Source organism: Microcebus murinus, chromosome 24 (assembly GCF_040939455.1).
Source record: "Microcebus murinus isolate Inina chromosome 24, M.murinus_Inina_mat1.0, whole genome shotgun sequence".
Taxonomy (NCBI): domain Eukaryota; kingdom Metazoa; phylum Chordata; class Mammalia; order Primates; family Cheirogaleidae; genus Microcebus; species Microcebus murinus.
This window is the reverse complement of record NC_134127.1, coordinates 6,845,260-6,872,875: the sequence shown is the minus strand read 5'-3', so window position 1 is coordinate 6,872,875 and position 27,616 is coordinate 6,845,260. Positions and strand designations below refer to the sequence as shown.

At 42.3% G+C, this 27,616-nt stretch overlaps 1 protein-coding gene across 4 annotated transcripts in view; it reads left to right on the top strand.

Annotated features, from left to right (window-relative positions):
* Nucleotides 1-3,168: 3,168 nt before the first annotated feature.
* UNC5D (unc-5 netrin receptor D) overlaps nucleotides 3,169-27,616 on the top strand; it is a 536,775-nt gene continuing 512,327 nt past the window's right edge. For all 4 annotated transcript variants that reach the window (XM_075997365.1, XM_075997364.1, XM_075997363.1 and 1 more), the window contains exon 1: nucleotides 3,169-3,551. In XM_075997365.1, the coding sequence (XP_075853480.1) occupies nucleotides 3,446-3,551 (106 nt within the window). In that variant the 5' untranslated portion in view covers nucleotides 3,169-3,445. The remainder of the gene's footprint in view (nucleotides 3,552-27,616) is intronic.

Genomic DNA, 27,616 nt, shown 5'->3' with positions numbered 1-27,616 from the left:
AAAAGGCAACGCAAGTAGAAACTGTCTACCTCTTTACCTTTATGGATAAAGTGTTAGAAAATGGGCATAGTCGATCCATACAACAAAGTATTGAGAAAAACACTTTATCAAGTCTGTTCATTGAATTAATATCACCTGGTGCCGTGTGTTCCCTACCAAAATTCATAGGTTGAAATCTAATCACCGGTGTGATGATCTTAGGAAGGTGGGGCCTTTGGAAGGTGATGAGGTTATGAGGGCAGAGTCCTTATGAGTTGAATATGTGTAGTATTCAAAATCACAACATCTAGCGTTAAAAATGATGGCTCTTAAATAGGATTGATCCTAAAATCACCTAGTAGAACACTGTAATTTTACAGATGAGGAACTAGAAGACTTGACTTGCCTCAGGTCATCTTGCCATTCTCTGACAGTGCCAGGGTCTACTCCTGTGTGTCCTCACTCTCAGGCTAGTTCTTCTTTTCTCTGCTGTTGTTCCTTGGCTAGAGGTAGTGAGCCCAGGTAGCAATTACTCAATTTATGTCTCCAAATGGATATGGATCTCTCTCTAGATGGAATAGAGTGCAATTCATAGATGTTTAAAAATAGCCAAATAGCCAGAATTAGAGTAATAGAGGGTGTGTTAATATGTGGAACATAATTAATATGTCACATGTATTTAATACAGTATGTATAACATGTGGGGTGATAATTAAGATCCAACTTCTGCCATCCTAATAGCTAAATAGTTCGGAGGAGGATGAGGTGGAAAATCTATCTCTGGAAAAACCTGATGGAATGGACACCACCTCAGTCTTCATCTTGGGTTTAGAATTACACAAATTGGTGTATCATTCTTGATGTTCAGCCACTTACTTATGTCACCTTGGGCAACATTACTGCTAAACTCAATCTGACTGTTCTCACCTGCTAAATATTTCATAGGAATAATAGTGCCTGTCTTGTAGGGTTTGGTTCTGATTTTTTTAAAAAAATAGTATATATGAAAGACCCATTTCTTGAGCACCGTATGCACTCAAAGGATACTAGTTTCTCATTTGTCATTGCAATTTCACTTGCATTATTAAAATTAAATACCTAAAATTAGTTCATCTAAGTCTCAGATCCCATTTCAAAATAAAACTGATTTTACTTTTACTCCCTGTGGGTCCGTAGTAAGACTTAAATACTATCTTGGACACGTAGTAATTTTTTTCTCTCTCTCTTTTTTAGAAAATACTCATTTGTGACAGAACTGCCACATAGTCTTGAAGAATAAGGAAAGTCGGGCGATGAATGACTATTTTCCAGAAGACAGGTAAAGCATATTTGGTAGATTAATTCTCAATTCACCTTCTCAGAGGGAAAAGGACAAAACCCTCATTTACCAAGATTCTAAAGAGATTTCCAGGCAAGTCCCAGGCCAGCCCGGCATCAGTCTTCCGCTTTGAAGCATTCGTTCCCCAGAGCTTGGCTTTCTCGACTGGGTTCCAGACCTTTGATTGAGCTGCACCGAAGGAGAGGCTGGAGGAAGCAGTCCCCTCCTCGTGCTGACATTCACCTGTCTGGTGGCACTCAAGAGAGGGATGGTGCCTGTGCTTATCAGGAAATCAATCTTTCCAGCATCCTCTTTTTCCGTCAGAAGAAAGCGAGTTAGCACAATTACCTCATCCAGAACAATTACCTCACCTTACACTTTCTATTTTCCAGAGAAAGCTGTTTGGGAGCAGGTAGCACTTTGGCAAGAGAGATGGATTTTTAAAAAGTACCGTGTCCATATTGAGCATGAGCAACTGGGAGCTGTTGGGAAGGTTGTCTTTCAAATGGAGGCTTCCTTTTCTAATGGGGTTCACCAGGCGACATGCATTCTGACCAGCTGAGTTCTGGCGCCCTTTTTGAGGGCCCCACCCTTCCAGAGATATTGGGGTGGCTGCCTCAGGGGCCTGGGCCTCAGAGCGGCTCCCCTGGGCCTGTTCTTTGCTCCGAAACTGAGTGGCCTGGGAAAATGTCTCTAAAGCTACTCTTTCAGCAGACGGAAGTTATGAGGCAGCTGAGAGGCACTTTCAAAAGCCCTCAAGTAATGATTTGACAATTTATTAAAAACAAATTACAGAGAGACCCTGTCTCAAAACAAACAAAATAAAACAAACCACACTATTTTTAAAAAGTCTTATTTCCTTCCGGTTATAAAGGCCCAGCACGTCTCTCCTTTCCCTAAAATTTACCTGAAAGACAACTTCCTGGGCACAGATCAAAACTAGCAAAATTAGGAGCCATCAGAAATGAGGGAGCTTCTGAAAAGTTTGGGGCCCCCGGAAGCGGCGCAGCGGCTCAGGCCTGTGGGCCTAGCACTTTGGGAGGCCGAGGCAGGAGGATAGCTTGTGGCCAGGAGTTCAAGGTTGCAGGGAGCCACGACTGTGCCACTCACTGCACTCCAGCCTGGGCGACAGAGTGAGACCCTGCCTCCAAACAAAACAAAAAGCCACAAGCAACAACGAGAAGATGAAAAGTTGAAAAGTCGGGAGATTCCGGAGTCATGAGGACAAGGGAAAAGGGAATCAGAGAGGGAGAGAAAAAAAAAAAAAAGTAAAATAAAAATCGATCACATACTCCTTAATGAATCCTTAATTGTAATTTCCCATCTCTTCATTTACATGCATGCGCAGTTAGCATAGTTGCAATCATGGATTTATTTCATGACTTTTTTTCCCCCCCCCTCTGTTCTGCATTGAATTTAAGTCTCTCTTGTTCTTAGGAGTGATGTCTGATCGGATGCTAAAAAGTGGAAGCAGGAGAGGCAGGACTTTGAAAGTTGATGAGCAAGACCGAGGTCTCCTGGAAGCAGCCCACAGCGAGTGAGAAAGCAAGCTAGAAGCCCACGGATCCTCCTGCGCTGCGTTCGCCTCCCACAGGCCCGCCGGCCGCGCCCCGCATCCCGGGGCATGGGCCTGTCCCCCGCCGCCGCCGCCGCCGCAGCGCTCCGGTCCCCGCGAACAGGGGCTGCGGGCGCGGCCGGGAGCACCGGGAGCACGGGGAGCCGCCGCGCGCACCTGCGCCCCCGCCCGCCGGCGCCGCCCCGCCCCGCGCGCCGCCCGCCCCGCCCCGCCGCGCCTCATTGGCTGCCGCGCGGAGGGGCGGGGCGCGCGGCCGCGGGCCTCATTAGCGATGCGCACTCGCTCCTCCGCTCCGTAGTCCGCGGCCCGGCGGCGGCGCGGCGGGGACGGCGGGGACGGCTCCGGCGGTCGCCGCGCCGAGGGAGCCTATGGGGGCGCGCGCTTTCTCGGGGTGCCCCTCCAGCGGCGGCTCGGAGCGCCCTGCCCCGCTGCCGTAGGGAGCGGCGGTGCGGCAGAGTCACTCGCAGAAGACCCCCGGGACCCTCTTGCCGCGGGCCCCCCGCGTCGCCGAGCCTCTCTCCCGGGATCCGGAGCGTGGACGAGGAGCCGAGCCCCGGCGCGGGGCGAGGACCATGGGGACAGCGGCGGCCGCGGGAGGCGGCGGCGGCGGAGGGGCGCGCCGGTGGCTGCGGTGGCTGGGGCTGTGCCTCTGGGCGGCGGGGGCTGCGGCTGCCCGAGGTAAGTGCCGGGCGGCGCGGGCGCGGGCAGCGGGGCGCCGGCCACACCGCGCGGGACCCGCACCTTTGGCGTCGGCTCCCAAGTTGCGCCCCGCACCTCTCCGCGCGCCGGGTCCGACTGGGTGGGAGTCGGGCGGAGGACTCCGCGGGGACCACCGCCTTCCCAGCCAAGTTTGCAATCTGCGGCAATCCTACAGGTTGCTGTGACCCGGGCCCTTACCCTTTAGTCGCATCACCTGCTCCATTTTCCAAGCCCTCCCTGATTGTTGCAGATTGGGGTAACCGGGTCTTCGCCCCGGTCCCGCTTCTCCCCGGTCCTCTCCACTTCCTCGGAAGGCGCGATCAGTCGTGGGTGGGTGGGCGCCCTTAGCGGTGTCCGAGAGTTTCTGGGGAGAGGGGCGGGGGATGGCAGTATCGGTAGGGTGGTCTTGAACCGAGCGGGCGCCTTTTCCCTTCTGGGAGCACTGTCACCCCAGCTGGAGACCCCAGCTCTGCGCCGAGCTTGGCACCCCTCGGGCTGCCCCGGCCGGGGGTCCCAGCTGGAACCGGCTTGCCCTGGCGGAGGCCCGGGTGCGCCGCGCGGGGGTGACCGCGCCTGCAGCGCCGAGCCCGGCGGGCGCTTGGCCGGAGGCTGCTCGCCAGGCGCCCCCTCTCCCCGCCGCCGCTACCCGGGCCCCGCGCGCAGCAGGGAAACCTCTGCCTCGTCCCTCCCCGCAAGCTTGGCCCCTATTGGCTTGCTTCCTCCGGACTCCAGCAGGGTGAAATTTTGCAACTGGTTTCAGCTCCACCTTGAGCGAGGACAGGAAGCATCAACTTAAAGATAAATCCCAAGGACTTGTTTTGAAGATGATCAGAGGCAAATTCAGACATAGCTGGAGTACCGTGGCTTTACCTTTGGAAAAAAAAAAATCGGAAGCTTCTCCTTCCTGCCCGTCTTTACCTTTCTCCTTCCCTGCGTGCCGTGCATTAGGTTTAGAATATGCGGTTGCATTAAATGATCTACCTACCGCTTGTCTGGCGAGAGGTGTAACTGAGCTGACCGCCTCGTCACCTTGCGCCCTGCTCACTCTCCTGTCGTATTTTGGCCAGCCGGGAGACGGAAAGGGTTGAGCATGGTGACAAGAGAACTAATCTCATTTTTACGAAAGCTTACGGTGTGTTAAAACCAGTCGTGCTGCCTGGAAAAAAAATTAAAAAAAAAAAAAAGGTGGCTGGAGGCTTTCTGTTTTATGATCTTGTTCTGTGACTATTTGCGTTTTATTTCCTGAAAAGTTTTTTGTGTTTTGTTTTGTTTTTTTTTTTTTATCAGAGCAGGCTTTTTCAGAAAGGAAAGGTTTAAAAATGAGCCTCAGCGATTGCACGCTGGCGATGGTGAAGCATAGTTCCTTTCTCGTGCTGGAGAAAGCACAAGCTTCAGCCATTTAATTTACAACCGCGAATGCCTCGTTGCAAAGTCAGCCGAGTTGTTTTTTAATGCACTCTTGCGGGGGGAGACGTGAACCTCTTGTTTTCTGCGCGTTGATCTGAATGTCCGAGTTTCCAGTTGCCCTTTGGTGTGGAATACCTAACAGCGGCTGACTCCAGGTGCTGACCCTTGGAATTTGGTCGGTGAAGTTGTCTTGCAGCCGGCTCCACACACGAGGTGGGGACATGCCCAAAGCCTCTTGGATGGAGTTTTGATGGCTGTGAAACTAAGGCTAGCACCTCTTGTCTGCAAGCTGTTCGTTAGAGGTCTCTTGGAAAACATACTGTACACTGCACAGGCTTATTTACAGCAAATGTCTTGCACAGATCATAGTAATATGCAAGACACATGGAGTGGAGTGGTAAATCTGACTGCTAGTTTCCCATGTATTTCACTTTCACTTTCTGGGGCAGGAAGCCCATTCTTCTTAGCGTCTGTCAAGAGATTCCTCAAGAAATGAGCGCTAATCAGGCAATTGAAGGCTGCGAAGCCATGTGCACCTGGCTCTGGATTGGCTCTGGACAGGTGGCCACAATTAGAGTTTTCAGAACAAAGGGTGTGTTTCAATGTTAAGGTCTCCCATCCCAGACAGGTGCCCCCCATTCATTAACATCAAGATGAGGCGCTCTCCCGTGGCGTCTTGCCTGAGCAGTAGTTAGTTAACCATACTGTAAGACCTGGGTTGGTCTTATTTATCCAAGTACTAGTATTTGTTCTGCAAGACTTTTCTTGTCGACTTGAACCAAGACATTTCTACCTTTCTTAACCAACGGGAGATACAGAACTATGCCGTCTGCTTTGGTGTCCTGAGCATATTTAACCATTCAGTAGCGTTTTCTTTGCAATATAAATGATTACACCGAATTCTTTTTCTTTCCCTCTGTACTTTACGTAAGACCCTCTGAAAATCAGAGGGAGATTTCAGATTGGCTTTGGATATGCTCAAAGAGGAAGAAGCTTGGGCCAAGAGACTGCTTGCAAAAACTACTAGTAGCCCGAGGAGGAGCAATGTTTTTCTCTTCTGTAAGCAAGAACTTAGCTCTTCAGATTTCTATTTCTGCCTGTCAGAGTACTGTAAGGAAGGCACTCTGTTGCCATGATTACTGTATGTTTTAACACTTTCCAACTTAAAAGAAGGTTGTTTAAAAGTTATTCATGACCTGCCAAGTGCTAATTGAATCCACATCATGTTGTCATACTGATTTGTTTTTGTTCTTTGGGGGGAAAAAAGAGTACTGCTGCTGTTCTGGTTGTGATTCCTGTATTAGATACTGTACATGAGGCATTCTACTCATTAAAGGCAGAGAGGAAGATAATCTTAGAATGAGCTTTCACACAAGTCTTTGCTTTGAAAAAATTCCCGGGCAATGGAATCTTTCTTACAATTACTGGTGTAGTGCATTAATGGCAAGAGCAACACACATTTGTTTTATAGGCATAATAGAGTCATGTGATTTACGTGTACTTAAATCCACTTATCTGTCTAGTTTATACAGTTTTAAATCTATAGTTTAAATCTATAGTTTATACAGTTTTAAATCTATAGTTTCCTCCTTAATATTATAAGGCCACCTTCTTTCCTCCTCTTCTCATTCTGTTCCTTTTCCTCGAAAGTCTGTCCTTTCCCAGGACTGTGAGAAAAGAGCCTCTCTCCCCATTTCCTGCCACACTTGTCTCTTCTGATTCTTGGGTTGTGTTTTTATTAAATAGTTTGAGCAACCTGGTGGCGCCTTCTTTCCTACCCGACGAAGTGTTCCGCTCAAGAGGTCTCTTAAGCATGTTAGGTTTTTTAGAAGAGACAAATTGTTTTGACCTGGTCCTGCAGTGACAGCACTTGTCACCCTCTACATACTTCTTCACTCTTGAAATGGTCCCTCTGTGGGTCTGGAGGTCTTTAAGTGGTACCCCATGGGGTAGGAAAACCTCTGGAGCCCTGTGGATGTCAATGAGCTCTCCCAGGACTGGATGCCTGCACCTGCCAGGTAGTTCTAGACCCATGCAGTCTTCCTGATTTAGGGAAGCACTTTTCTGTTTATAGCCTCAGTCATTTGGAAACTTGTTTTTTATTGTCCTCTTCCTACCAAATATGGTACCCAACTTAAAACATTGCCAACGTTAAAGGTTTATCGAGGAATTGGTTTTTCAGGAGATAACGAGTATTTGAGACTCTTCTCTTGTTTTGTCCTTTTTTTTTTTTTTTGAAATATGTAGGCTGGAGACCCCAGACCACAGGTATTGAAATCTAATTTCAAGGACAGGTGTATGAGGAATGGTTTGTTCTCTGGCATTCTCTTAAGGTGGCAGTGATGGTGGGTTGTCCTCTTAGTGGACGGGTACATGTGTTCACAGGGGGCCCGGAGGTGCCTGCCTTCTTGATTACACCTTTGCGGTCAATCCTGATTGTCCGTTGCTCCAGGAAGTGGCACTTGGTCAGGAATGTCATTGTCATCTCTTCCTTCTGATGCCTTCATGAACAGCACCACGGAATAACCAATGGAAATATTTCCTGTTTTATTCTAAGCTACATATTCTATGTAAAGCCACTTATCTGCTCTCCCCTTCATTTCTAAGTGGCCACCGTTGACATGAGACATACCATCATGTTAGCACTCTTTTTATACAGGGTGTCTCAAAAGTCGCCCTACACAAATTTTATAATGAATATTTTGTAAATGTACATTTAGCTACAATTTCCCGTTTTCCCTGTTTGGCAACTTTTGGGACACCCTGTATCAATCATATTATGCCTATTCCTTAAAAGAAGATACTTCTACAGCTTTGTTCGAAAATGAAATAATAATCATAATTGTATTTAATGTGTGCCATTACTCTAAGTGCTCTACGCACATTAACTCATTTAATTTTTAAAATAACTCTATTAGGCAAGTACTATTATACATCTGATTTGTAAGATAGGAAAAGAGGGGACATAGAAAGGTTAAAAACTTGCCCAAGGCCCATGGAGTTAGTATGTGGTAGGGGCTGGATTTGAACCTACTTCCTCTGATTCCAGAGCCCACAAAAAGACAATTTTCCGAACTATGCCCAAAACAGAATGACCCTTGTGTTTTGGTGGCAAAAGTACTAAAATGGTATCTCTATGACTGTCAAGAGTTGTGGAGGAATCTAGAGTGGCTTAAATAAACCTATAAATACATTCCGATAAATCTAAGAGGTTTATGTTGTATGAAAATAACCACCCTCTCACTATTCAGCTTAATATACTTTGGGATTGGAACTTAAAATTCACACTTAAAATTCCAAATAACAGTTTCCAATACGATAGCTTGCCTCTTTTTTTTTTCCTTTTCAATTTTAAACTTCAACAGAAAATATTACTCTGATGGAATACACCATCCTTGGAATGGCAGATCCTAAGAGACTATTTGTTGCATGTCTTGTATTTTTAGCCTTGTTTGCCAGGGAAATGTGGAGCATGAGATTTGAGAATAGATTGTTAACACCAGAGGCTGCTGTTTCTGCTGTTTTGGGTCCTCCTGCTGCTGCTCTTGCAAGGCAGATGGCTAGATTCATTTATAGAAAATAGATATTCGTTCTATTTTGCATTTCCACTTTGAAAAGAACTTTTAATTGTTTGTGCCACATTGCATCGTATGGGCTTATTGTGTGCATACACATGCTGTGCAGAGATAATTTTCAGAATTAGGCGGATGTTAATGGATTCAGTTTGGACTGACTGTGCTCTCTGCAATCCACTGCAAACTCCGTTGTGCTTTTGGAATTTTCTTCTGAACGTGGTTATGTTTGCAGTATGGCGCCTACCAAGTATTTTGTGCTCAGCTCACTGCCACTCCCCCGACCCCATTTCACTAGGATTCGGTGATAGGGATATTAGGGTTGTGTTTTTGGTGCTAAAGCAGAAACAACAGGCAAGACTTATACTTTTCAGACATTGGGCCCCGGCAGGACATGAAATATTTCCTAATATTATTTCTAACAGGATGAGAATAAGGTGAGACCTTTATTCTTCTTATATGACTGGTTCGTTCCTTTTTTTTTTTTTTTTCTTCTCCAGACTTAAGAGTAGCTTTTATTTTTTTAAAAAATTTTAACAATTTTTTATTGATGGATGATGTATGTACATAGTTTCCGGGTACAAATGATAACTTAATACATTCATATAATTTGTAAAGATCAAATCAGTATACTTGGAATATCCATCACCTTAAATATTTGGATTTTTTTTTTCCCATTTATACTAGACATACTCAAATTATTCTCTTCCCGCTGTTTTGGAATGTACAACAGATTATCGTAAACTATGGTCACCCTATTGATCTACCAAACACCACGCCTTGTTTCTTCTATCTAATTGTAGATTCATACTCATTTATTAGCTTCCCTTCTTCTGATAGTTTCTTTCATAAACAACAGCACTGGGAAACCAAAAGCTCTCTTCCAAGTAAGGTCAATAATGGATTTATTAAATTCAGATATTGACTCTGTACCCCCAAATTTCTGGTTTGTACAGTGCAAAAAGTTCTTATTCCCAGAAAGTTTGGCACGTGTACTCCCCCCCACTCCTACCCACATTGTAAGGGAAATACCACTGTGACTGTGTGGAAATTGGAATAAGGAGAGACTTTATAGATGCTTTGTTGTTACCTAAATCGAATGCTATAATTTCTCAGGTAAGTCAGAGGGAAAATGACATCACGGACATTCTAGAAGGTGGGTGATCGGCAGGCAGACAGAGGAAACAGGAGCTGCAAAATGCCCAAGTGAAGAAAAAATGGTCTTGACTGCTTTGGGGTGCCCGCCACCACTGGGATGACTGTTCTGCGTGATATCATTCACAGATTTTGGCAACATGCTGTGAAAAGCATCTTTACTTCCTAAATATTGCATGAGAAGATTTGCCTCTAAATACATTTGTGGTAGTTATTTAGAGTTGCTTGGAAGTCACTGGTGGCTTCTGCTAGCAACAGTACTTATTTAGTAGTTACCACCTTGATTTGAATTTAATTTAATAAACCTACTCTCGGGGAGGAAGGGAAGCCAAATGATCATGGGTTAGGGAAGCTAAGCTGGTAATATTTGAAACTCACAATCAGTGCTTTTCAAATGTTAATGTGCTTTTGAATCACTGTAGATCTTGTTAAAATGCACATTCTGATTTAGTAAATGGGGGGGGGGAGAGCTGAGGATCTGCATTTCTGATGAGCTCAAAGATGACGCTATCCATGGGCCATAGATGACAGTCATTCATGGTTTTTTGTTTTAGAGATGGAGTCTTACTCTGTCACCCAGGCTGGAGTGCAGTGGTGCCATCCTGGTCTCCAGCCATGCTTTTATGTCACCTCTGGAGTAGCTGGGACTTAAAGGCACACACCACCACCCCTAGCTATTTTTTTTTTTTTTCCTTCCTAGAGAAGGGAGGTCTCTCTCTCTCTGTTACCCAGGCTGCTCTCAAACTCCTGGCCTCACGCAATCCTCCTGCCTCAGCCTCCTGAAGTTGCTGGGGTTACAGGCGTGACCTACTGCACCCGGCCAGTAATTTCAAGTTTTTGATTTCCAATATTGTATTTTCACATGCAAGCCAATATGAAGTAGAATTCAATGTAAGACTATTTAAAAAATGCCAGTAGAAGAATAGGCAAACACAATGTCAATTTTAACTCAAACAAAAAGCTGCTTATAAAACTAATATTCGGGGGCACTGTTCTGATGCAATATAAAACATTTATAGAGATGGATGCAGTATTCGCTCCAGTTTAACAATATTTTAAAAGTCTTGAATTTTCTTATGAGATAATTGGCGTCTTATGCCTGCATCTAGTTAATTTCTTGTATTGCAGAAGCAACTGACTCCCCCAGAATTTTAAGGGTTTGCTCAAAGTTAGCTTTTTGTTATTATAAATAAGAGGCTTTCTAATACTCCTGAGTGCTCCTTCACTTTATTGTACTTTTTCCACCTGAGCTGTATATGCTCAAGAATGATCCAGAGTTTGGAATAATGAGAGAATGAGGGTATGATTAAGTAAGAGGGTAGAACAAACTCAGTTGGCTTTACAAAAAATTACAAAAAATAGCATGGCTGGGCATGGTGCCTCGCATGTATAGTCCCGGCACTTTGGGGGGCCAAGGCAAGAGGATTAGAGAGTTGAGGCTAGGAGTTCGAGACCAGCCTGGACAATATAACAAGACCCCATCTCTAAATTAAAAAATTAGCCAGGTGTGGTGCCTTGCATCTGTAGTCCCAGCTACTTGGGAGCCTGAGGCAGGAGGATCACTTGAGTCTAGGAGTCCAGAGCTGCTGCAGTGAGCTATGATCATGCCACTGCATTCCAGCCTGGGTGACAAAGTGAGACCCTGTCTCTCAAATCAACAAAAACTAGAGCACTGTCTGTATGGGGTATAGACGCTCCTCAAGCAGTTGGATTATTGCTGTCGCAACACGATATGGAAGCTAGTGTCTGGGTCTGTTTGCCTCTGCCACAAGCCTCTTCTTGTTCACTATGGCTTACCCTCTACCTGGTAGCTCTTGTCCAGTAGCACATGCCTAAGAATAATAAAATTGTCCTTCTAATTTACATTAAGGTATACATGATAGTTAGACTAAAAATTCTAAAAAACTACTCAAATAGTATGATAAAACTCTCAGGAAAATTTAGTTTCCCAGAGAAAAATGAAATAACTGTAAGAGGATTTTACATTTCTTTTCCCCTCAACAGATTGTAAAGCCTACCTTCCTAGACAGACTCTTCAAGGATGATGATGAAGGGACGCCTATCATGTGACCCTATCCTGAATGGCTGTTTTGAATAATAATTCATTTGCATGCAACTTGACATTTTCAGGGGACTTTCACAGTTTTGATCACTTTGCATCTTCACATTCACCCAGATACTGAATGGACGATGAAATCAAGGTTGAGAGATTTTTTTTCAAACAAAGCCAGGCAGGTGGCAACGAACAGCAGTGGGACTGGAAGCCAAGTCCGCGCGTGGTTTCAGGACGTTTTTGACGACATTGTCATGTCATTCTGTTGTATTACCACATTGATGATCCTAAAGTCGGATGATGTGGCACTTCGGCTCATATTCCATTTCACCAGGAGGTGTGGATATGTGAGCATGTGAGAGAAAAGGAGAAATAAATGAATAAAAATTCATTCCAACGCCCCTCTTGCCTTCTCGGTCTGCGTAGTGTTGTGTTTCTCCGGGTTGCAAACAGAAATGGCCCTGTCTGGGACAAGGGGCAGTAAGAAATGTGTCAGGAGTGATTGCAAAGGAAGCAAAACTGTGAATATATTTTAAAAATTAATATACTGTAGTATGGAATAAGTGGTGTGTAAAATATTTTGGGGAACTTGCTAAGCCAGAACATTTTCTTAAAAAACAAGGGCATTAACGTAGCTCGTTAAGTAATATCACAAATGACAGTATTTCTGTGATTGTATTTTTAAGGATGCCATTACAGATACCATAGTTTTTTTTTTTTTAGAAATATAACACTAGCCCCTCAATCTGCATGGCTTTGTGAATACCTCGTCACTATTGATTTTGAATATATATGCTTTATGTTTACTTTCTGGGTCTAGGTGTAAAACAAGAGTAAAGTCTTCTAATTTGTGTTTGAAAGTAGTCTAGTGACACAATGCAATTGGACCTATAATAACAATTTTCATCAATTTTCACCGCAAAGACCGAGAAGGCAAGACAGGTGCTGGAATGAGTTTTTTTTTTTTTTTTTTCATTTATTTCTCCCTCTCTCACATCCTTACAAATCCACACCTCCCAGTCAAATGGAATATGGGCAGAAGTGCTGCATTATCCGACTTTAGGATAACCAATGTGATAATAAAACAGAATTACATGACAGATGTCATTAAAAAAGTCCTGAAACTGGCCGGGTGTAGTGGCTCACGCCTGTGATCCTAGCACTCTGGGAGGCCGAGGCGGGCGGATGGCTCAAGGTCAGGTGTTCGAAACCAGCCTGAGCAAGAGCGAGACCCCGTCTCTACTAAAAATAGAAAGAAATTAATTGGCCAACTAAAAATACACAGAAAAAATTAGCCGGGCATGGTGGCGCATGCCTGTAGTTCCAACTACATGGGGAGGCTGAGGCAGGAGGATCGCTTGAGCCCAGGAGTTTGAGGTTGCTGTGAGCTAGGCTGACGCCACAGCACTCTAAGCTGGGCAACAGAGTGAGACTCTGTCTCAAAAAAAAAAAAGTCCTGAAACCATGTGCAGACTTGGTTTCCAGTCCCACTGCTGTTTGTTGCACCTGCCTGGCTTTAGTTGAAAAATCTCTCAACCTTAATTTTATCATTGGTTCAGTATTTGGGTGAATGTGAAGATGCAAAGTGGTCAATAATAATTAAGCTTTAATAATTGAGCTATTTTTTTTTAAAAAAAGGGAAAAAATAGACAGCAAAAAAAAAATTCTTTTCCAGAAAAATGTAAATGTGTTATAAGGAGCTATGAAAAGTATCTGCCTTTCATCTGAACAGACAACCCTTCTGTCTCCTTCAGTGTTGGGACCCGAAGCTACTGCAGTTACTATCAGGTTACATCATGAGATTTCCAAAATTGTTTCTCTTAAAAAAAAAAAAAAGCAACAAGCGATCAGAAGGTTCACAGCTTTTGTTGGTATGAGGTGTGTGGGTGGGCTGTAATGTTTGGGGGTTTGCTTTAAAAGGAACAAAGTTGAATAAATTTTTTTTTTTTTTGCCTTAGAGGGAAAACAAAACAAAAAAATCCATCTGATGTTTTCTGAAGTTTAGCAGCTAGCTTTCAATAAACATCAGTGTTTGAGATATCCTTGTGAAAAGGGCTCTAACATCATGTGAAGTAGAGAAGACGGTTGTGGAGCCAATTATTAATAATTGTCAGGTGATAAGTGCCGCAATGCGTGGATATCTGTGTGTCTTATATATTACTATGTGATATATCATCGTCATATCAAACTTATTAAAGTTCTATGCCATTAATTTAAATGGCATTAGTAACACTTAAACTTGAGATGCAGTCACAGTTTTGACTTGAAAGTCAGCTGCCTGATTATGGTATTCCAATTTCTCTCTCCATGGTATCTCCTGTGTAACCCCGTCCCGTAGTCTTCTCTTGTTCTCTTTCTTCTCCCCAAGTCCAAACTTCCTTTCCATGCAGGCAACGTGAAGGGCTGGAAGGTTCAAGACTGTGTGTCTTCCAAAAGCATCACTTTTTTTTTCTGGTTCTTTTCATTTGTAGAATGAGAAGAAGTGACTCAGTTACCTTTAAAGCTTCCTCTTGCTTTAAGTCTGATGCTACCCTTTGTTTTTGGAACTGTTTATTCTCAGTTTTTTTTTTATTATTATTTCAGGGAGCTGTTATTTGGAATTTCAAATATGTGTCAAACCTTCAATAAAGGGATAATACTCTGGAAGTAGCATTTGTAAGCCCCTAAGTTACTGGGGCTTCGGAATGATGCCTGTAATCCTTGGCTTAAAGCATTTTCAAGAATGTACCAGCAATAAATTTCGTTTCATGTTTTGATTTCTTTTGAATCAGTGGATGTAAACTAACTCGCGAGTGTCACTCTGGCATGGAAGTGGGGTGACCGGACAATAGCTGAAGGACTCAGGCACCCCCTGCCCTCAGCCATAGCTTAGTTGGGTATGGGGACCCATTCTTGCTAGATTGGATTTTTCTGCCTTTTTTTTTATTTGACTTTTTCTTTTTTAATAGAAACAAGATCTGTGAAACTTCATGTTAAATTTCCAGATGTGAGGTCTTCGCAAATTATTTTAGTAAGACACCTTGGCTCAACAAAACAAGATACAGCCCTCAGCCTTCTAATTCGTCCCACATCAATGACTTTGTCACATTTTGTTAGGAGATTTCAAGGATCAGGAAGCTAGTCGGTCCTGATTTTCAGTAATTGTCTTTGAGCTGTGGGCATGTGAGCTCTTTCTAGGTTTGTAGAATAGTGTTACCTAGTAGAAGAAGATCTGAACTACTGAAGTGGCCTTTTATCGAACAATTGATACACACTAGTTCGATTAGAGTTTCTATGCACCTGTATTTCCCATTTGCAAAGCAAAATCATAAAATTATATTGCCGAAAAGGATCCTGAAATCTCTAGGCCAGAGCTGAAATCTATAAGGCGAGAAAACAAGATGTAGAGAACTGAAGTAGCTTGCTTGGCTGTTAGAAGTCATTTTTGTCAGCACTAGCCTGTGGATCCAGATCTTCATTTTCTCACTGTTACCCTTGCTGCTTTTTCTTTCCAGGCTTAGAATAACAAAAGTAATCAATAGAAGCACAAAGGAATCCAAAAGAATGATACTGGAAGACTAAAGACTATTGATCATCTTACCCTTCTGCTAAAGGATGTTTTCCTGTTCTTTAAAATGTTTATATTTTTCTAAAATATTCTTTGAGATAAGATAGATTTTTCTTCTTTGGCCGAATACTGGGGCTATGATTTGAGAGGCTCAAGCTAGTTCAGTGTAGCAGAGTTAATTAATATGGCAAAAGGGGTTTTCGTTATAGATTTGGGCGAAATTGACGGTGAGTCCTAAGTTTTTGTTCCAGTTACTTAATTTTCTGCATCCTTGATGATAAATTTGTTCAGTGTGAATCTACTTGGGGATCCTAAATACCTTCTAAATAATTTTTTAAAAATCTGCTCACAGGAAAGAGTATATTCACTTCCTTTCTACCAATACTGTGTGATGGTAGTGCCATGAGTTACAATAGGGAACCTTATAGTTTACCCAAAGGAAATAATTTTACAATGGTATGTGCCACACAGTTTCTTAGCAGAATAAGTAAATTGCTTCCAACGTCCATTTTAGCCTGTGTAAATCTGGGTTTTCATTTGTGATGAGAACTAAGACTTCCTGGTTTGAATGGCTTAGCTGAGCCTGTTGTTATATAAGAGATGATATTCAAATGGATACAGCGGTTGGTCATTCTGAGGTGGCGCAGATTTTTTTTTTTTCACGTGCAGCCAGATTTGTGCTTCTTTGAAGAAAGCTTTTGATATTGGCAGTGTTCTGCCAGTGACATCCTCAAGAAAACATAAATCTGCATCCAAAGAGTGATTGGATATGATTTTTAAAAGCTTTAATCGCTGCTTCTCATGCAGTTCCTATATTGTTTTACTTTCAAGTGTTTTCTGCATCCCTGACAGCCATGATAACTTGCAAGAGGCAGTCCCTGCCAGTGAGGTGGAGCTTACAAACTCTGATGTCTCTATCATGATTATTCATGTCGGAGCCACCTTGTTGGGAAGGTGTTAGACACACGGGGTTGTTGAAAACTTCTGATTCTTGAAGATCAGGTGTCAAAATATTCAGGGTTGGGTTTATTTTTAGCAATTTATCGGGGCAGCATCTTCCTGCTGAAAATGGTGTTCAGGCTTTAAAGCTACACATCCCTGCTCATGACCCAAGGCCATTTTTTTTCAAACTCGTAAAACAGAAAACATCTGTGGTATTGTTACCCAGGGTTAGATGAGAAAATCATAGACAGGTGCTTTGAATGTGTGTGGGCATTAACTTTGTTTCTAAGCTTAAAAATAATAATATTTAATAGTTTGAACAGCTTTATTAAAGCATATTAGATTGCAAGATGAGCACCAAATGTTTAATGTAACCGTTGTTTATATAATAGAAATAAATGTGTGTCATTTAAATTCTGAATCGAAGGAGTTTAATTGTGAAGTTCTCAGTTGGGTGATGTCATGGCCTTGCTCTCTGAGCAAATACATCAGAATCTCAGTGGAAAGGACCCAGCAGTATTTTTTTTTCTTTTTTTTTTTTTTAAGTTTTTCAGTTGATTCTCAGTTTGGGATCTCAAGATGGAGGGTCACTGTCTTCATGGGTGCATTGATTATGTATAAATGTTGAAACTGATCTTTTTGGGGGATTTCAGGAAGATAATTGAAGATCCCTGTCACAGCAAAAATGTAATGCATGGGGGTGTCTGCTCATAATTCACCTCCTCTTCCCCGTTAGGCCTTATCTGTGGACGTAGCATCTTGGATGGCTCAGATGAGTGAAATTGGATGCTGGCATGAAACAGCCTTTGGGAACTAGACTACTCTTGCTAGGATAAAAGAATCGATGTATCAGGAAAAAGGATGAGATTATATGAGAGATACTGTATATAAGGGAGATTTTTAAGAACAGAAACATAGGGTTGGAGATGGTCTCTTAATTTCCTTTCTAGTCAAGAGCATAGGGCTCACAAACAAAGATTGCTTATTTCCTTTAACCCTCATCTGGTGTGTCTTAGACAACTACATCTCACGATGCATATGGTTAAGTGACCACATTTGAGTGGATTAATATGTTTGTACTGGTCTAAGTGTCTGAAGGATATAGGCACTGTAGTTCTTCCTACCATGTTAGGGCAGGTCCTAGTCATCAGCCATCATGGACCCAAGGAAGTAGGAGGGGGAGCCTTGGCATGCACTTTGCCATTGATGGAAACATAACATAGCAGTTCACCCTAAAGCAAGCTTTTCCAATATTTACTGCCCCTGCTCACAACTTCCAGAGGTTCCTTAGTTATGAAATCAGATACAAACTCTGTATAACCTTTTATGATCTATTAATGTTTGCATATGAATAGTTTTTTTGAAAGTATCAAATTAAAATGCACATCTGTGAACTTATCACCATACTTTAAAAGTAGACCATCATCAAGACCTTTGACTCATCTGCGTTTCTCCTTTAACCCATCCCTCTGGTTCTCCTTAGAAGTTAATCACTCTTGAATTTTGTGCTCATTCCCTTGTTCTAAAAAACAGTGCAAATATGTATGTACTCCTAAACGTAGTTAACTTTTGCTGCTTTTTGAGATCTGTTGAAATTATGATGTAGTCCTGTGATTTCCAACCACCAGGCTGCAGAACTCCCCAACTCCCATCCATAGACAAATTGTCTTTCATTAAGCTTAGGAACCAGGAGCTCCACAGCAGGAAGTGAGGTATTTAGAGCCACTCCCCATCACTGGCATCACCACCTGAGATCCACACACCCTCCGCCCCCACCTCCACCCTGCTCTGTCCATCCATGGAAAAATCATCTTCCATGAAACCGGTCTCTGGTGCCAAAAAGGTTGGGCACTGCTGATGTAGTCTACATGTTCTTTAGCAGTTAGTTTTTCACCCAGTGTTATATTTCAACTGTGTCATTGCGTGTATGAGGCATAGTTGATTCACTTCCCTGCAGTTCAGTCTTCAATTGTGTGACTTTACCCTAATTTACTTACTCATTTTGCTGTCAGTGAAATTTGAGTGGTTATCAGATTTTTTCTATTGTTAAAAAAAAAAAATGCAACTGGGAACATTTATATATGTAACTAATGGCATACATTTTCAAGTGTTTCTTATATATCTGAAAGTAGATTACTTGGACCTAGAGGATGAACATGTTAACAGATAACGTCAATGATTTTTTGACAATGTATGAGTTTTATCGTTTCTCGTCGGCTGACATTTGATATCTCCAGGCTTAGATATTTCTGTTAATGTACTGAGCATAATATGATTATCTCTGTATGGACTTAATTTCCATCTCTGCGATTACGAATAAAGCTAAAATTCATTTCATATATTTTATTGCCATTTATTTCTTCTGTAAAGTATACCCACTCAAGATTTTGGCTCATATTTTCTGTTTGTCTTCATCGAATTGTAGAAGTTTTAACTGTGTGTCTGTCTGCTTAACGTGTTTCATGTGATTGGAATTTCTAGTCCAAGTTGAGTCTTCCTTTCCCTTCCCCCCTTTGTTTTAGGTATCTTCTAATGAAGTGGAATTATTTATGGTATCTTCTCATGAACTAAGATTTTTAATTTCAAAGTAATCAGTGTTGTTAATCATTTTATGTTCCACTCTTCCGCGTCATGCTTAGGAAATCATTCCTACATTTCATTAAATACGCTATCCTGTGTTTTCTTCCAAAATCTTACATTTGGTCTTTCATATTCGTGCCTTTAAAAGGGTTTTTTTTTTTCTCTGTAGAGTTCGAGTTCAAGATTTAATTATTATTTCCTGTGAATGAGTGATTGTCCCAGAACCATGTATTGAGGAGTCAGTCCGCTTCTTTCTCTAGTGATCTGCAATGTCATCTTTGTAATTTAGGAAGGTTTCATGTGTGCATGGGAATGTTGTAAGCTGGCATTAAATGTTCTCAAAGTAGGTCCAACGAACCCTTTTGGTTTCATTTTCTGGTGCCCCCTTCATGGTCCCTGTACTGAACTGTACTCTGTGATGTGCCTCAAAACTGTCCCACAATTTCCTTTGTCATATGCATTTTGCACTTTCATGTCCTTCTCATGTTCTGTCTTGTGCTCTTGTTTTAGGTATATCTGTTTCTCTCTTGCTCCCCATTATATTGTAAATTTTTGAAAGCAAGAACGGTGTTTTGTTTTTCTTTGATACCATCAAACAGAATATAGAGTCTTTTACTCAATAGATATTTGGGAAATCATTGAACTAAATTGAAATTTGGAATTGAAGGTCTTAGGAATCATCCAACCAAAATCTTACTACATCTCCCCCCCCCATGGTGGCTGAGATTTATGGAGATTAAATGCAATGCTCAGTTTCACACAAGTTGGTGGGTTCTTGACTTTTTTCTTTTTTTCTTTTTGAGCTTATTCCAGAACACCTCTCATTATCTGTTCCATGGGCCAATGGCTAATTGTTAAAACACTGTCCAGAAGTAAGAACCAATATGAAGACACTGGAAAATGGGTGAAGAACATATGTGGCAGGTCCAAGGCCCTTAGACTTACTGAGTCCATTACTAAAAAATGATGCTCAGTTAACATCCAGACACTTGATGTTTCCATTTCCCAAGCACAACCTATGGACTCACAACTCTGTCCCTTAGTTCGTGACTTTTGTTCAACATAACGATTGTCATGTACCACTGTCTCTGGGTCTTCTCTGTTCTTACAGATTAATGTCTTCCTGTTGAATGTTGTGTTTATACCCTGACATCACTTCTGTTACTGAGCCACTCAGACCATATTTTAGTTCTTTTTAATGGTCTCTCTGTCTTGATTCCTACCTCCTGTCAAAGACAGGAAGTCAAAGACAATTTTCTATTCTGTGTCTATTCAATTTCTGTTCAATTTTCTATTCTGTGTCTCCTCGACACCCAGTGCAGGGCTGTGTTTGCTGTAAGTTAGGCTTCCAAGATGTTCTAAAAACCAAACAAGCAAAAGATTGCAAACTTCAAATGAGCTTGTAAGTAAGTTCTGTCATGCACTTATTGTAAAAAGTTTGAAAATATAGGAAAGTATTTAAAAGAACAGAAATCTCCAATGGATAATCCAAAAATAATCATCTTCAGGTAGATGCCACACCCTTCTTGGTGGCTCTTTTGGTCTGCAGATCTCTTACTCCGAATTTTGGAAAGAGGAACATTTAATTACCCAAGTTCTGAACCAAATACTGTACTTTAGTATTACTGGTTTTCTCAGAATGTTCACTCCTTGTTAACAGGTGCTAAGTATTTTGTATGTCCTGTTATATATCTTCAGTGCTTTGGATGATGTGAAAATATCGCATACTTGTTATTTTCCGTCACTGGCCAGACTGAGTGACATGCCCATTGTGCTTCAGGACCCTGGCTGCAAGCTCTTCTGACCAGTTGTAGAGAAGTGCTTTGTGTTAAGTGAGCTAATACAACAAGAAACACAAACCAAAATCATTTCTTGTCTCTCAGGATGAGGATAAGTGATTGGATTACTACTATCGTATCCAGAACAAGTTTTTTTTTTTTTCCTTTTTCAATTATATATTTACTCTCTCAGAACAACTTTGAAGGATGATTTTCCTGTTCCTGGGATGTTAGTGCATACTACTTTTGTATCAGCATCAGAACAAATCACACCTTGTCTAATATGAGCTCTTCTGACTATTGTAGATTAAGATAAATTGGGAAATGTTTGTTTAGAACATTTATTGTTCTTATGTGTGTGGAGGCTGTCTCAGTTATGGTCAAGCCTCACCTCTGGCTGGCCAAGAGCAATGACATCAGTACATACATTCAAATTATATTCTGCATTTTTTTCCCTGGATTTGGATAGAGGTGAACAATTATATAGAATTGCAATAGGCAAAGTTAATTAAGATTAGAGCAATCAGTCTTTGCCTAGTCTTGTTCCCGCCTTCTTCTTAAACTGATTTATTAAAAAATGCATCTAAAGTAATTAAGATATAGAAAATAAAAATCTCAAGACCATATTTCTTGGCAAACCATGACTTAATATCAAGGTCTCAATTCCCAGCCAAAGTACTCTCCTCTAAATTGACAATTTCTGTAGTTCCTAATCTACAAACGTGTTTTCCTCTCTGTTTGTGCACATATATACACAATGGTGCTAGAGTTTTGCATCCGACAGTCATTTTTGTAACAAGGTGAATGTGTGTTTGCTTCCTCATAAAGCACCTTGACGACAGGGGTTTGTTGCCTTCTGAATCTTTGGGTACTTGTTTGGGACACTTGAGTCATCCAAGGCATGAATGGATAGATGAGTGGATGAATAGGTACCAACTACAATGAATATTTGTCTGTTAACTGAGCTCTGATTTGCTAGTTATATGTGATAAATGTGAGTGTCTGCTATGTGCTGCTCATTGTGCTAGATGCTTAACATAAAAATGGTTTAATTCTTAGAGTAACCTTATGAAGTGGACAATATGTATTTTATGAAAAGGGAAATTAAAACTCAAATATACTTTCCCAAGTCCATACTTTAATAAGTGGAGGGAGTAGGGTTTTGAACACAGGGCAGCCTAACTCCAATACCTGGGTTCTTCCCTGGTACCATATTTTCTTCTACATCTCCTAACTCTATAAAGGAGAAGATAAACAAAAAGCCTAGGATTCCTTTAGAGCCAGCTATAGTTACTTTTCCAAAGGAGCTTTTCCCAGCTACTTCTTAGCCACTAGGTATGATAGAGAGTTCTCAGAGCAGATATGTGTTGACATCCATCTTTTTGGTTCTGTCTTTGGCAGTTTATAGATTATACCTATTTCTAATATATAATTATCCATGAGCACAGGTTCTGTTTTCTGCTTTGGTGTTTAGATGACACAGAAATGATAGTGTCTGGGGCGCTGGTCTGTTGGCAGACCCCCTGTTGGTCTTAGGCTGGCTGGTGACCAGACCCTGTCTCTCACAGTCCTTGCTGTTTCAGGGCCTGCTGCTTCCTGCACATCCAGATGACTAAGTTTAAAATTGCAGTAGTAAGCCCTCTTGCACGAAGTCAGAGTTATGTATGACATGACCTTGCTTTGGGCAAAGATTGTGCGTGTGTTGATACACTAATAATAGTTGGTAGGATGAATTATAGGCCAAATAATCACCTCAGGTAAAATTAGTAACCTGCATTTCTAACTGGCTTTTTTTCACTGCCTAAGACTCGCTAAGAGTATTAAATAACGTTGTTGGGTATTAGAGCAGGAGAATTAATGTGTATGTAACACACTTGTGCGCCATGGTAGGTGGGTTGCAGACCCCATTTTACTTAGAACTCAAGTGGAGGAAACTGAAATTCAGAGAAGAAAATAAAATTGTAAGACATTAACTGTCTTTCTCCTGAGTCATAACAGATCGTAAGTGATGGATCTAAATTTACTTTTAATTCACCCAAAAAACATTTATTGAGTACATTTATTGTGCATGTTATCTTAGTTCAGGCTGCTATAATAATATGCCTTAGACTGGGTCATTTGTACGTAGTAGAGATTTATTTCTCAGAGTTTTGGAGTCTAGAAGTCCAAGTTCAAGGTTCTGGCAGATTGGGGGTGTAGGGGGGGCTGCTCTCTGCTTCCTAGGTGCCTTCTTGCTGCATCCTCACGTGGAGGAAGGGTTGAACACTGTGTCCCCACATGGCCGAAGGGCAAACCAAAGGACTGACTCGTTCCCTCAAGCCATTTTAGAAGGGCACTAATCCCATTCCTGAGAGGAGAGCCCTCATGGCCTAATGACCTCCTAAAGGCTGCTGTACTTCTTCATACTGTTGCACTGGGGACTAAATTTTAATGTGAATTTTAGAGGGACACAAACATTTAAATCATAGCAATATGTTATTTTTGAAAGAGACAGTGAAAGTGGTAGTCAGGCCCACAGTGTGGGGGAATCAGCCTACTTGAGTTAAAATTCAGTTTTTAGTACTTATTTTTTTTTATATGTCTTTGTTTTTTATTTTAGCGTATTATGGGGGTAAAAGTGTTTAGGTTACATATTTTGCCCATGCCCCCCCCTCCCCTCGAGTAAGAGCTTCAAGAGTGTGTCTTTAGCACCTCTTGTATATTCCTGGATAGAGCTGGAACCCATTCTACTAAGTGAAGTATCTCAGGAATGGAAAAACAAGCACCACATGTACTCACCAGCAAATTGGTATTAATGGATCAACACCTAAGTGAACATAGAGGAGTAACATCTATCGGGTGTCGGGAGGGGGGAGGAAGGAATGGGTATATACAACCACAACGAGTAAGATGTGCAACATTTGGGAGATGGACACTCTTGAAGTTTTCAGTACTTATATTAGCTGTGTGGCCATAGGAGATTTACTTAACCTCTCTGTTTCAGTCTCCTGTAAAATGGGGATAAATAATAGCACCTACGACATCAGCGTATTGCGAAGATTAAGCAAATTGATATGTGCTAGGTATTTAAAGCAACTCTCAGACACAGTCTTTTATCTGTATTTATTAATACTGTTTGAAGACGTGTGCTAGAATCTGGGATCTAGGGAAAAGAGCTACTGTAACTGCCATCAGAGAACCTTTCCAGTGAGGGAGCTGCCAGAATAAACTTCACAGGACATTGCTGGAAATGGAGGGAGTAGTGAAACATCTCAGGGTGCCACGGCCGGACAGCCAGGAGCCCCCCAAAGTCATGGAAGTGGGAGTTGATTTTACCCGGAAGAAGTGATGACTGAGCTTGGTGATGAACTTTGAGCAGGAATGGTGCAGGGGAGGTTTGGGAGACAGAGGACATTCAAGGCAGCAGAAAGAAGGGCAGGGCCCTCTTATCCCAAGAAGCTCCCTCCCCTGCATGGCCAATTGGATCTGGGGGTGTGCATTTGTTACGAGACAAAGCCTTCTATCCCACCGAGAAGAGAAAAACATAAATGTCCTTGGGAGAGGTGACTGTCTGTCCGCTCTCAAGTGCTAAGGTCTGAAATCCAGTCCTTCTTGAAGAACTAATTCCTAATAGTGGGGTGCACGTGGCAGAGGGAAGAAAAGCCAATGGTGGGTTAAAGGAATGGCTGTGGGCTTCTGGAAGGAAAGGAATGCATACCGAGATGAAATCTTCAGGGAGGGGAGGCTGGCTGTGGCTTGGGTGGGGGGAGGTCAGGGTGGGAGGGGAGCCAGAGGTGGGCGCAGATTCTACTACCCGCATTGCAACGCTGTCTGGGGTGGAAGTGTATGCTGTCTTCATTGTCATTATCACGATGGTCATTTGAAAGAGAGTTTGGTTCCATCCAAAGCAGACAACTGCGCAGGTTTGAGCTGAGGCTGGTGCCTGGCCTGTCACGTGCCGGCCGTGGACTCCAGGGTGCTGTGTATAAATAAATAGGCGCAGTAACTACTTCCCATCACGTCGGTAGTTCATTTTTACCTTTTCCGACTGAACACTTTAGGCAGCCTGATTTACTTTCTCCCTCCTCTCTGAAACAGAGGAGTGCTCTTTAGCACTTTTACCCTTTGAAAATATAAAATCACTCAAGGGCTTTCATATTTTCAAAGGGCAGAAGCAACTTTAGCGAGAGAGAGGAGTGCAAAAAGCTGACTGATCTATCTTTCTTTTTTTTTTTTCTTAAGTGCTGTAATGAAAACATGTATAAGACGTATCCTCTGGGCTTGTGTGTGTGGACGCTAGTAAAAAAAAAAGGCAGATGAAGGAGGGAGAGGTGAGAGGGCAGGGAGAAGGGTACACGTTCAAAAATCGAGACAGTTCCTCTGTTGTCCAGATTTTATATTTTTTCCTTTTTTTTTTTTTTAAGTCGCTGGAGGAGAAACAGTCCTTATCCTTTTTCCCCAGGCCCGTGCTAGGATACAAATAAAAGGGCGTGTCCCTCCAGATTTTAATTGAGAAAAGGAGTGCTCCCTTCTTTGGCATTCGTTTGCCAAATCTCTGAGCCCTGAGCGTGAAATCCTCACCACTGGGAACTTGCCAGTGTTATTCTGGAGTGAATTTTGCCTTGGGAGTGACAGGGATAGTTATGTCTCCTGGAAAATGCAGGGAGAGTGGCTCACCTGTCAGGTGCGAAACAAATAACTGAGCCACCACCCAGGCCCATTATCCTAGCCCTGCACCACGGCTGCCAAACAGCAGACACTTCTGGAGTGGTCCATCATTCCAGAGGACCGTATTTTACCCAATGAGGTGCTTACTACAAGCAGCCATAGAGATGATCTACTAACTCAGGCTTCACTGACAGCTCTAGAGGGTGGCATTCCGGGGTGGATGGGCTGTCTGCTGCCTCTGCAAAGCACATGCACCAAAGCGTTATCTGCAGGAAGGGTTTTACTGATTTATGTTTATTAAATATAAACTTGAGCAGTGGCGTATGGAGTTTGTGGCAGCTGCAATTCTTAAATGCCATTTGCCAGAAACATTTTTTTTTTTTGTAGGGGTGGGGGGTAAGGGAGGGGTGGAAAGATCCCAGTGGATACAGCATTAATTAATCTGTAGGCTGAGGAGTAGCCCCAGACTCTTGTTCTAGGGAGATACCCACTTCTGGCTGTTTCCAGAAAGAGTTGGGTTGAAGTTTGCTTAGAGTCTAATCTGTTAAATAACATGCTTTGCCATTTCATTGACTCAAGGGTACCATAGTCTATATAATCTCTCTCTCTCCTCTTCTCTCTCTGTTTTTGTCTCTTTTATGAAAGCAGCCTGCACTGCTACGGTCAGGAACCAGGCAGAATCTTTTGAGCGGTGGAGTTGCACTCTTCCTTGGGTTTACTGCAGAGAAGCGATTAATTGTGAAACTGTTTCTGGGGCTGCTTCAGACGGGCTTGCCCATCAGACGGCCGCTTAAAATTCATGCACTGTAGCAACCGTGAAGGCATACCTAAGACTCATAAATAAGGCAAACCTATCTTAATTTATTGCCAGTACCTCCTATACCCATTGAGCTGTTCAGAACCCTGCACAATTGATGTTTCTATCCCCCAGTTATTTCAGTAAAAAATGAACTCTATTTTATGCCACACAAGCATACTAATAAACCAGTGTTTTGGTGCTTATAAAGGCAAACTGTCACCTGTTAAAATATGTAACTGTCATAGAAAGATAAAAAAGGATCATTTAATAATGATGAACAATGTGCATGTGGCATAAATAGAATCTAAAAGGTAAACAGCAGTTTATTATGCTAGAGCCAGCCAGGGCCGCTGCTCAGTGGAAGGCTCTTGGTGCTCATCTTCGTGCTCAGTACAACCTGGCTTAGAAATGATTCCTGTGTGTGTGTGTGTGTGTGTGTGTGTGTGTTTGCGTGTTTTCACAGAGGCTCATTACGGGTTCAGACTATGGACTGTTGCTCGTTGCTCTTATAATGGAAGGAAAAAATGGTTTTCAGGCATATGTTCTTGACTCTGAATCAGAGAACAGTCCTAAGTGCTCTGTGCTATTGTTTTTCTGCAGTCTTATAATAGGGAGCGTTTAGAAGTTTCATTGTGCTGGTAGGTTTGGGGAGGAGGTTGTTTTTAATTAAGCTCTTCAGCTGCTTTTTCCACCGTTTGAAGCCAGATATATATCTGCAGCAAGACTCTGTCTGATGCTGCTAAATACAGCCAGTGCTAGCAAAGAAAATAAAAGTGGGTTATTGTAGTTGTCTGGCTTTCTTGTTCTCTTTTTTATTGACTTGTGCAAATAATACTTCTAAGGTACAGCATTGAAAACCGTCCGGATTTAAAGGGGCAATTCTAGGCAGTGGGACCAGTGTATCTGCACACTGAATTTTAACAGTCACGTGTGGGATTCCTTGCTTCTGGTACAATTAGGAGATTCAAATGAAACTTTTTTATTCTTAAGTACATTAGTTGTAGTATATTAAACTTCAGGGAGTTAAAAACCGGGACAGTTCCCACGATAAGAGCTTCTTCTCTTCTAGAGTCATTTCTCCCCCTGTTTGCAGTTAGTGTGTGTTTACATTGACTAATGTACTGGAAACTCCAGTTTTGGTCGGCTGAATAAATATTGAACGTTTTAGAGACTGTGTAAATATTTGCCTAGTAGACAGGCCTGGCTTCTTAAATATTTGGGCTTTGATAGCAGGTTCCGTTTGAAGTGATTTAAAAGCTTGCTTAACTATTGGACACACACTAAATTAAACAAACAAACACACAAAAAGCCTTTCCAAGCATAGGTACATTGACAGCATTGTACTCAGTAGGAAGCAGACCTTCACCCAAAGCAGAGGAACTAAGATCAAATGGAGAGAATTAAGAAGGGCTTTACTGGGAAGCCAGTGTGAGTTAGTTTTGGGGACTGGGAATGATAATAGGTTGGATACCAGCCCCATTCCACACCAAGATGCCCTCTCCCAGCGACCTCTCTTCATCTGGATACTTCATTTCTCAGCAAGATGCTGAAACTAATTGTATTG